The sequence below is a fragment of the Octodon degus genome, unplaced genomic scaffold (assembly GCF_000260255.1).
Source record: "Octodon degus isolate 3935 unplaced genomic scaffold, OctDeg1.0 scaffold00206, whole genome shotgun sequence".
In the NCBI taxonomy this organism is placed as follows: Eukaryota; Metazoa; Chordata; class Mammalia; order Rodentia; family Octodontidae; genus Octodon; species Octodon degus.
The window spans coordinates 1,878,445-1,889,526 of NW_004524782.1; the positions used below are offsets into that span (position 1 = coordinate 1,878,445).

The 11,082-nt window shown below is 40.0% G+C and overlaps 1 protein-coding gene across 1 annotated transcript in view; it reads right to left on the minus strand.

Moving 5' to 3' along the window:
- Window positions 1–8,180: 8,180 nt before the first annotated feature.
- The window catches only part of LOC101565588 (N-formyl peptide receptor 2-like), a 7,775-nt gene continuing 4,873 nt past the window's right edge, over window positions 8,181–11,082 (minus strand). The window contains exon 2 of the mRNA XM_004644678.2: window positions 8,181–9,253. Within this exon, the coding sequence (XP_004644735.1) occupies window positions 8,181–9,242 (1,062 nt within the window). The 5' untranslated portion in view covers window positions 9,243–9,253. The remainder of the gene's footprint in view (window positions 9,254–11,082) is intronic.

An 11,082-nucleotide genomic window follows, 5' to 3' on the forward strand; every position in this document is an offset into this window, starting at 1 on the left:
TGGAAGATGTGATATCTGAGGTGGGAATTACAGGGCTAAAATCAAGTTTTAACTAGGCTGTGGTCTTTGTGTATCATCTCATGGAAAACCTGTGTCGTAATTTTCAACTTCCATACTCTATCCATTTGCTTTGGCTTTGTCAAGTTTCTTTATCTTCAAAGCCAGGAATGAAGCACCTGAAAAACTCTGTCTACTAAAACTCCTTTGTCTGTATCTCACAGGAAGATAGGGTTACATAGAGCTCTTGGGGATGTTTCAACATCATCTGCACCCCCTAAAGATCCTTACCTTGCTCACATCTGCAGTTTCTCTTGGCATGCAGGCTCACACACTCACAGCTGCAAGGGATGCGGATGAACTTTTTTGGGGGGAGACCATTACTGTCTTCCACATGTTGGGGGCTGTTACCATTTTTAGCTTGTTAGGAGGAGCCGCCCAAAGAGTACAGTCCCACCTGGCCCAGGGGTGGTGACAGTAAATGTCTGGCCTCAATGTCTTTTTACTCTGTGACTTGTTGACCAAACGCAACTAGAAGAAAGAGAAGCTTGCTGGATGAACAAGCTCCTGGGTCACAACAGAGAACAAAGATCACAAAGCATGCATCTTGGTATCTTGAGAATAATGAGAACACTCTTTAGGTCATTTGTCAGGTGGACAGCTTTGTCTTTAAGTCAAAAGGATAGGTATATGAAGAAACTACCAGTCAAGCATTTCGCATCAGATTGGATATTGGGGTGTCATTCAGAGATGCTCAGAGAACTTTAAATATAACACAGGTAATTGGAAGAAAATGGAGGGAATATATATATATATATATACATTAAAATCAATCTGACAAAAGGGACTAATAAAACAAGCAAAACACAGATGGAAGACTTAATAAAATGGTCAGTGAGGTCACTAACCTGCGAGTGGATTGACAGATTAGGATGGCTGCCTACTATACTTGGAATCATAAAAGAAAAAGGGAAAAGTGGATAAACTATAACAACATGGCTATCTCAAACTAAATGGGGTAGACTTGGATTCAAAATCTGTTTCTGCCTTCCTCCAAACAGAAAATGATACTATCTTGCAGTAAAGTCTGTCAAAAATAAACTGGTCCTTCCCTGATAGTTGGGTAATTTTCCATCTCATTTCATTCCTTCTGTGCACCAGAGCCCTAAAGGGACCCACCAGTAACAAGATGAAAGACCACATGGATGCATAGTAAATGGAACCAGTGGTTGGAGAGATACAGGGAATTCAACAGCTGTGCACTTCAGGACATTGCATCCATGAGCTGTCCCCACTCTTCTCGTGTGGTAACAGAAAGGCATCCCCTATCAGCACCTCATCTAACCTCAGGAAGTTACAGATTATAGCAGAGACAGAACTTTTAAATCAACTACTGGGGAATAGCATCTCCCACCTCGGGAGAGAGAAATGAGATTTGTAACTAAGCAGCCTTGGACTTCAACAGCAGGATTAGAGGACCTGGGCATGCCACCCTGCAACAGATGACCTGAGAGGGCAGAGACTTGTCAGTGGAAGAGGAACATAGAAGGCTGAGTAAGGACCAGGAGGAGCAAAATGTGCATGGACCTTGAAAAATCCCCATCAATGCCTAAACACAGCACAGAAAGTGGGAGAAAGACATTTCCAAGAGAAGGAGAATGAAGAGAGGAAGGCCATCAAGGGACATACAGGAAGTACTAGCTGAAGTCTCTGGCCCAAGATCCTCACATCAATAAACGAAGATCAGCTTCAAATTCAGCACAAATTCTACTGCAGGCTTGGTGGTGTTCTATGGTCATTTCCGACTTCCAGTGGACACCAGAGAAAGTTGGATTTTTCAATTTAATTTTTCTTCTTTTTTGTTGGTTTGTGGTTTGTTTCCCATTCCTTTTCCTATTTTTAAAAATATTTTTGTCTTAACATATTTGCCTTCTTTATCCCTTTCTTCAGTTTACCTCTCTTGACTTGAATCATATCTTTGTATGGGTGAATAGTCTCTCTAAGTTTTCTGGTCAAATTCAATAATCCCTTTCCTTTTCCTTCATTCTTTTTATTTTGTCCTCTTCTTTAGTTTGCAATGATTATCTTTCATCCTTCGCCCTGGCTTCTACTTTATTTCATTTCCATCTTTATTCTGATGACTATCCTGAAACTTCACCAGCTACAGTCTAAAATAATCTACCAAGTGGAAACACTTTGAATGCAAGCTCCAAATTTATGGCTAATAGTGTAATATAATCATAGATTTTGCTTCCATAAATAAAGCTAAAAAATTAACAGTTATCACAAATCTCCATTTTCTAAACTATGCTTTTGCTACTGTTGGTGCTAATTACCTTACCTTAGCTAGTTTGTCATATTTGTTTAATCCATTGTTCTATCTTCTGTAAAAATACTTGGGAGTATTGGAGTAATAACCTTACCACATCACAGGATCAAAGGACAGGGGCTAAGCCGGACAGATACTAGCTTCTCACTGTTCATCAATTGCAAATGTTGGATCTTGGGAAAGGTACAAACCAAGAACCTCTTACACAGAAGACATCCTGAAGTATAAACCTTTCCAAGAGAGTCCTTCATACTAGTGATAACACTATTTACTACAAAAATTTATAAAGATCAACACATAAAACAGAATGAAAGTTGTACAAATAGAAAATAACAAGAACCAGAAGCAGAATGTAATCCCATGCCTTCAGCCCAGTGGATGAGATAAATGTCAATTTTCCAAAATGGATGGTCATTTTGGTCCCTCTCTATAACATGTTTCAATAGCCTGTGTAGTGTTGGCTTTGTCATCACAAAATTCTTTAGCTTTTCTTTGTCATGAAAGTATTTCACTTTTCCATCAATCTTAAAAGAGAATTTTGCAGAGTATAGTAGTCTGGGCTGGAATTTGTTTCCATGAAGGACTTGAAGTACTCTGCTCCATGCTCTTCTTGCCTTCATGGTTTGTGAAGAGATATTGGCCGTAATTCTGATGGGTTTTCCTTTGAATGTGATCTGCTTCTTTTCTTTAGCGGCTTTCAGTATATTATTCTTGTGCTGAATTTCTGGGATCTTGACTATTATATGTCTCGGTGTGTTTTTCATTGGGTTGAGGTTTTTTGGCTTTCTGTATGCTTCAGTTACCTGAATGTCAGATTGTTTCCTCATATTTGGGAAGTTTTCTTCTATTACTTGTGCTCATATTTTTTAAATGTCATTTATATTGACTCCTTCTTTCTCTTTGATGCCTATTAGTCTCATATTGTTCATCTTTGTGTCATCTTGCAGGTGATGGATTATTCTTTCCTGCATCTTAGTTGTTTTTAAGAGGTCTTTTCTTACCTTTTCACTAGTTGCACCAGTGTGTTCACTATCTGAAACTCTGTGTTCACTTTCACTTAAGCGGTTTTACAAGCTTGTGATTGTGATTTAAATTTCTCTACATCTTTTTGATTCTGCTTCATGCAATCTATTTCTTTCCTGTATTGCTCATTCAGGGAATCCGTCATTTTTCTAATCTCCTCTATTTTTTTAATCAATGTCTTCTTTAGAATCAGCTATAAATTCTTTTACTGTAGTGTTTTTTTTCAGATTGGGTTTCCTCCCTATGTTTCTATAGTTGATTCTTTACTTCAGATGCTATGAGTTCTGAGAATTCTTTTTCATTTCAGAAAAGCATTCCTCTCTGAATTCCTCTATGACTTCCTGGTGTTGCTTATTTACCATCGACGCTATTACTTCATATATTTGAGCTTATCTGGTGTCCTCTACACTTGTTCTGGGTGGGCATTGGGTTTCCTCCATATGTTTCTGCATTTGATTCTTTATTGCACATGTTATTAATTCAGGGATTTCTCTTTTCATTTCCAATCTGAGTTCCTCTATATCTTTTAGCAGCTCTTTTCTTATTTCCGAAGCCATTGATTCATTGCTTTCAGCTGTGCGATTCCCAATTTGTTCTGTGTTAGTGTCCTCTGCACTTGTTAAGGGTGGGCTTGGGTTCTGAGATTGCATTTTGCTCCTTCTTGTTGTCATTTTGTGTAGCACTGTCTTCTGACCTTTGTTGTAGATCTTTGTTGCAGTTATAACCTTAGCACACACTGAAGTTCAGGTACAGATGTACAAAGTTTGGATTTATCCAGCTGTGCCTGGCTTGGTCCTGGCTCCTGTGCTCAGCTTTTTCCTGCTGCTGCCCTTGGGGTTGAACCTGTTGTGCCCCTCTGGCAAGATGTTCTTCTCATGCATTAGCTGGGTGGATCTGTCCCCTACACTCTCTTCAGGGATTGCAGCTGCAGGGTTTCACCCCAGGCCTGCATGCCAGGCCTAAGCTGAGTCTGGAAGGGACAACGTGGAGTAGGTGGGAGAGGAAGCTCTCCCACACACTCATCAGGCCTAGAGTAGGACTGTATCTGGGGTTTCCCGGAACGTGACAGAAATTACTACTCTGTGGGTGGGGCTTGGGGGGGTACTACAGAGTGATGGAGGGTGTCCCAAGAGGGTGAAAGAGGGTGTCATCCACGCTGCGCCTGGGCTGGGACCAATAGGTCACGCTGGCACATGGTAGCCCGATGTTCTCCCACACACTCACCAGGCCTGAGCTAGGACTGGATCTGGGGTTTCCTGGAGTCCGTCAGAAATTCCTATTCAGCGGGTGGGATAGGGGAGGTGCTGCGGAATTGTGGGGGGCGTCTGAAGAGGGTGTAAGACGGTCTCACCCAATTTGCGCCGGGTCTGGGACCAGTAGGTCCTGCCAGTGCGTTGTATCCAGAGGGTCTCTCACATAGTCACCGGGCCTGGGCTAAGACTGGGCAATAAAATCTAGTTTTACAAAATATGAATGCATTCATTTTCATGAGTACATATTTTCTGTGCATAATGACCACAAAATAAAGGATAAGATGATAAAGGAATGTACAAACCACATGTTTGCTGATGTTATGGAACTCTTGCATTTTTATTATTTAGATTCTATTTACATTTATATGGAAGTGTGGTAGAAAATATGAATTTGTAGCTAGATAAATTAAGATGCTTTGTGATTCTCTTTCTTTTTGCACTTCCTTCTTTGTTTCTCATTTTGTGTTTGAGTACTTGTCTGTTTGTTTTGGAGCATAGTAACAAGGATTGAGTGTAGGTCCTTATCCTTAATCTGCACCACCAGTCATGCTCCCTATTTTTATTTTTTGTCTTCATACACTATCTCCCTACTTCCATGGTCAAGGCTCGGTTTGAACTTGTAATTCTGCTGTCTTTGGCTCCCAGAGGGCTGTGACAATTGTGAAGAAAGGGGACAAATGCTATGGAAGCAAGGATAGTTGTTACTGATCAGTCCCTGGAATTCAATATCACTTTAAACTCTTCTTCAAAACTGAAGTAATCTCAGGCCAGCTAATCCTGCTGATTAGGCAAATTTAGGTAAGTGCAGAGACCTCGGTTCAATCTCTGGCACCACATGGCACACCAGCCCAATCACAATGGCAGGTTGAGCTGGCCAAGAGTCTAGGCGTGGTGATACATGCCTGTATTCCCAGAGCTGGAGAGGCCGAAAACAGGAGTATCATTATGAATCTGAGCTGTGTGGTGAGACTCTGTGATAATCAAATACATTTAAAAAAAGATGCAGAACAAAAGACAAACAACAAAACTGAAGTAATCTCATTGTTCCCATGGGCAATAACCTCAATGATTTGAGAGTTTAAGGCATAATCATAACTACATGTATGTTTTTGTGATGAGTTTCCCTCTAATTTAGAAGAATCCACCAGTGACAGAGAGAACCAGTATTCAATAGGGCAATAAATGATGGATACCCACAATAGAAATTCCCAGAGAAGAAATATTGGGAGGATGTTGGAGGTGCTTCTGCATTGTAATTCATCAGGGTCAGGATAGCAACCAGGAGTCCTGAAGGAGGGTGTTAACCCCCTAAAAAGGAAAACTTCTGCTTCCATATTGGAGAATGAACCAATAACATTCTCTTCCTCTTCCAGTTCAGGGGTTTGTTAACCCTCCTGTGCACCGCGCTTCATTTCCTATAGCTGCTTCTTAGTTGGACATTTAAGAGTATACATTTCCTGAAGTTAGTAAAGAACTTTAAGGATGGTTTGAGAGAAGGAAAAAGATGTGAACAGTAAAGCAGTGAGGAAGGGACTTTGATAACAGGGCTACTACTTATTAATTTAGGTCTTTCATTTTGCTATTCTGAAATGTATTAAACAAAGTAGTTCCATTTGTGAGTAGTTATTAGTAGAAAATAAGAAAATGGGCAGAGAAATTGTACATGTTAGTTCATCTAAACAGATTCATCAGACAGGAGTTAACCATGGTCCTTCATTTCATGCAGGAACACAGAACTATGGAAGAATAAGACATATATAAATTTGTAAGTGTGAATTTCCTTTCCTTCATGTCATAAGGTTTGGGATCACCTTAAGATTAACACTCAGCACCTTAGTGATAAAAATGTTGATTAATTAACTAGTAAATACTTATTGATTCAGTAATTCGATAGAAATCTTTTATTCATTAATTAAATGAACACAACAGTCATTATTTTACTCATAGGTGATAAGACTACATCTGTGATGACATAGACCAAGATGTCTGCTTTCAGAAAGTTTACATTCTCATTATTTTAAGGAAACCCAATCAAGTTACCTGCATAATTATTTATTTTCATGCCAGTATAGTTGACAGGTTTGGCGAAATGGGTAAGCTTCTTAAATATTACAGTTGTATAAAGCTCAAGAGGAAAAGATAACTGAGTAAAATAGTAACAATAGAAGAAATTGAATCTCATTAAAAGGCTGTTCTGAAAGAAAATGCTAGACCCTGTGGGCTTCAGTAATGAAAGTGTTAACTCTGAAGAAAAATGTATCAGCAGAGATTAGACGGAGAGTTTCCTACTCTTTTAGGAGACAAGGGAAAGACTGATGCACAATAAATACAATAGAGATGATCATCTTACCAGGATTACCTTTATATAATCATTGTTGCTATAAGAAAATCAAAGGAAATAGGTGACAAATTTATTAAATACAGCATGAAAAAGTTCACTGGAAATGAATCTGCTTCAAACCAGGAGGAAGGGCTTGTCTAACATTTAGAAATTAATGAATATATTTGTGATCACACAAATACAATGATGATGACAAACAATAACTTTAATATTATGTAGAAAGTACATTTGATAAAGTCCAATAGCCTTTCATAACTTTTTTAAAAGGGAAGGTTTTTAAGCAAATATCGTAAAACCAAAAAAAAAAAAAAGAAAAAAAAGAAAAAAAAAGAAAAAAAGAAAAGAAATCCTTCAGCTTTCTATATGAAAAAATTTAGGAAATAGAAGTACATATTTGCAATTCTTGGTACTCAAGAGGTTGAGGCATGAGAATTGTAACTTTAGGACCAGCCTAAAAATCTGTCAGACTTTGTATTAAAATAAAATTAAGAGGCCTGGAAACACACCTTGCACTGTCTGTGTTCAATCATTGTGGTCTCTTTATCGAAGTATTAAATCTCTGTAGTGAGCATTTTGTCTTATGGTAAAATTAAATTTTATTTGTAATTTATATGATTTTTTTCTAAATCCCAGGAGTCCAAAGCATTCCTTTTTCTCTTATATTCTTTTCTTACATTCAATTCAGTCAGAACACACATTTAGTGTTATGGTTTGTGTCCACCTGTCCCTGTAAACTTCATGTAGTCATTGAGGAAGCCTTCTAGAGTTTGTGAACAATTCCTGATCTAATGCTGAGATGAATGACAGGTATGAGTGCCACACCTGTCCTGGGCTGGGGATGGGAGAGAGGTTTGACTGCTGCCACACCTGCTGCTCCTCCCTTTGCTCTTTGCTGCTTTATACTGTCTTGTACAGCTGTCCTCTGCCTTATGCCACTCTGTCTTAGAGCCATCTGAGTTTGGATTGAAACCTCCACAAACTGTGAGCTGAATAAATTTTTCTTTTCTTAATTTTAGGGGTAGGTATTTTGTCCCAGCAATGAAGATAAAGTAATTGAGACATGTAAGTGAAAACAAAACAAAAATGACATCCATAGAGCCCATTATCTATTTCTTTTCCCTCAATTGAGAGGACATATAAGTAATTTTCCAAAGCAAATATTCAAGGGCATAGCTCAAATTGAAATAAAACTAGAGGTGAGATTAGGAAAAGATGAAAGACAAGCCAAAGCCCCTTCTCACATTTTTGTTAATGCTTCATCTGCAGGAGGTGCCAAAGAACTGGTGGCTGTGTCAAAAGCCTGGGCAATGTTGTCACTCAGGGCCCTCTCCAGTGTGATGGGCAGAGAGTGGATCAGTCTCTCTCGGAAATCCTGACCCACAAAAACATAGAGTATTGGGTTAAGACAGCTGTTGAAGCAGGCCAGGGACATTGTTGGAAGTAACAGTAAATGGTATATATGTATTATCTTGTCTTCATACAATTCAATATCTTTGACCCAGACTTTGCCTACAAGCAAAATCAGTTGAAAGGGAAACCAGCAGATAAAGAAGGAAGCCACAACAGCAATGAGGACCTGAAAAGGACGGCTAGACTTTATGATGTGCATTCCATGAATCTTGGCAGCTATTAGCCCATAACAGACTAACATGGTGGACATGGGCATGCAGAAGCCAATAATGAACTGGGTAATCCCCATAGGTAATATTATAGCACGGAGTACCTCCATTTGTTCTTCCTCTGTGAATCCCAAAGGTTCAATGGAGTCTAGACAGTACACATTCCCTTTTGCATCACTTACTGTATTTGGGAAGATGAAAGCTGGCAAAGAGAAGACTACAGCAAGAATCCAGGATCCAACGACAACTTTTTTGGCCAGATTGACATTGCGGTGCTTCTGGGACCACACTGGATGCAGGATACAGATACAGCGATCCAGAGAAATGACAGCAATCAGGAAGATGCTTCCATATTGGTTTATGGCCATCATGATGTTAGTGAACTTGCAGAGGAACCACCCAAAAGGCCAAAGTCCTCTCATGGCCGTGGAGACAATGCAGAAAGGTAGGGTAACACTGAAGAAGAAGTCGGCAAGGGCCAGGTTCAGGTAACATATGGTGGTGACTGTACGTGTCATCCGGAATCCAGCCACCCAGATCACCAGCCCATTGCCCAGCACACCAAGGACAAAGGTGATCGAGAGAAGCACCATTGAGACTATCCATAAAACAGCACGTATGGTGTTCTCATGGCGCATCCATTCAGATTCATATGGAGGTACTGAGATGTTGGCTTCCATGCTGCCCACACCTGAAACATTAAAAAAAAACAACAACTTCTCAAATGTGGGTTCATATTACAGCCTCAATATTCAGGATCTGTTTCACCTGCCATGCTACGTCTAACTCTACCAAGGGAGCTCATTTTACTAATGCTTATGCCCAGTAATGAAATAAAAGTGGATATCTCTTGCATGTTCACTACAAGGTAAAATACTCCACATTCTCACAATTATAAGTACACATCTGCCTCTCAGGTAAGAGGTTGACCACAACTTTCCCACTTACAAGAATACAAAATTGAGGATATACAGTTAAGAGAACCTTGAGAAGGTTCACATACTATCTACACTCAAAGCTTCACATACTAGCTACACTCAAATCTTCATGCCCAATGGGTTTTTACTCATGAAGTTATGCTTAAAGGCCAGCAATTCCTTGTACTCTCCTTCAGCTCCAGGTTCCTCTCATCATAAGGATCTTGTACATCCCCAGTACGACAGTCTTTTTCTAAATGTATTTGGTTGTTGCAGTGTCTCACTATACAACTTGGATTCATGATGATCCTCCTGCTTTTAGCCTCCCTAGAGCTGAGATTGCAGACATGCATCATGACTCCTGGACTCTCATTGACTCAGCCAGCCCTGGGGTATGGCTGGCTACGGTATGTAGTGCCAGGGATCGAATCTTGGCCCTTGTGCTTTTGCCTAAGTTTTCCAAAGCAGGCGCTTTAGTCTGCTGTACTATCTTGCCGGCCCAGTGTGAGACTCTTGGGTGATCGAGAGTGGCACCATTGAGAATATCCATACAACAGTGAGTACAGTGGCCTTATGGCGAATCCATTCAGATTCATATGGAGGAACTGAGATGTTGGCTTCCATGCTGCCCACACTGGAAACATTTCAAAAGAAATCAACTTCTCGAGTGTGGCTTCATCTTACTCCCTCTATATTCAGGATGAATTTCACCTCCCATGCTATCTCTTACTCTACAAAGGGAGTTCATTTTACTAATGCTTATGTAAAGTAATAAAATAAAACTATGTCTCCTGCATGTTCATTGGAAAGTAAAGTTCTCCACATTCTCACAATTATAAGTACACATCTGCCTCTCAGGTAAGAGGATGACCATAACTTTCCCACTTACAAGAATACTAAACTGAAGATGTACAGTTAAGAGTACATAGAGCAGGGACAGCTTCACATACTGACTACACTCAAATCATCATGTCCAATGGCTTTCTATTCATGAAGTTATGCACAAAGACCAGCAATCCCTTGCCATCTCCTTCTGCTCCAGGTTCCTGTCATCATATGGGTCTTGTACAATCCCAGTGTGAGAGTCTTTCTCTAAATGTATTTGGCTGTTGCAGTGTCTCAATATACAGCTTGGACTCATGGTGATCCTCCTGCTTTCTGCCTCTCCAGTGCTGGGATTACAGACATGCATCATGATTCCTGGAGTCTGGTCAGCTCAGCCTGCCCTGGGGGCAGGGCTGGCCATGACATGTGATGCCAGGGATCGAATCACGGCCCTCGTGCTTTTGCCTAAGCTTTCCAAAGCAGGCACTTTAGTCTGATGAGCTATCTTGCCGTCCCAGTGTGAGAGTCTTGACAGTTCTGTCTGCCTAGTGTTTTTGTTGATTCGTTTATGGAATTTCCTCGAGTATGTAGTTGCAAAGAGGCCTGAATATTCATGGTAGTATATGGGACTAAGTTACAACCTCTGGGTCCTCTTCAAGAGGAAGTCAGTAAAGAAGACACCATCTTTTCTTTCTTTCTTTCTTTCTTTCTTTCTTTCTTTCTTTCTTTCTTTCTTTCTTTCTTTCTTTCTTTCTTCTTTCTTTTTCTCCCCTCTCCT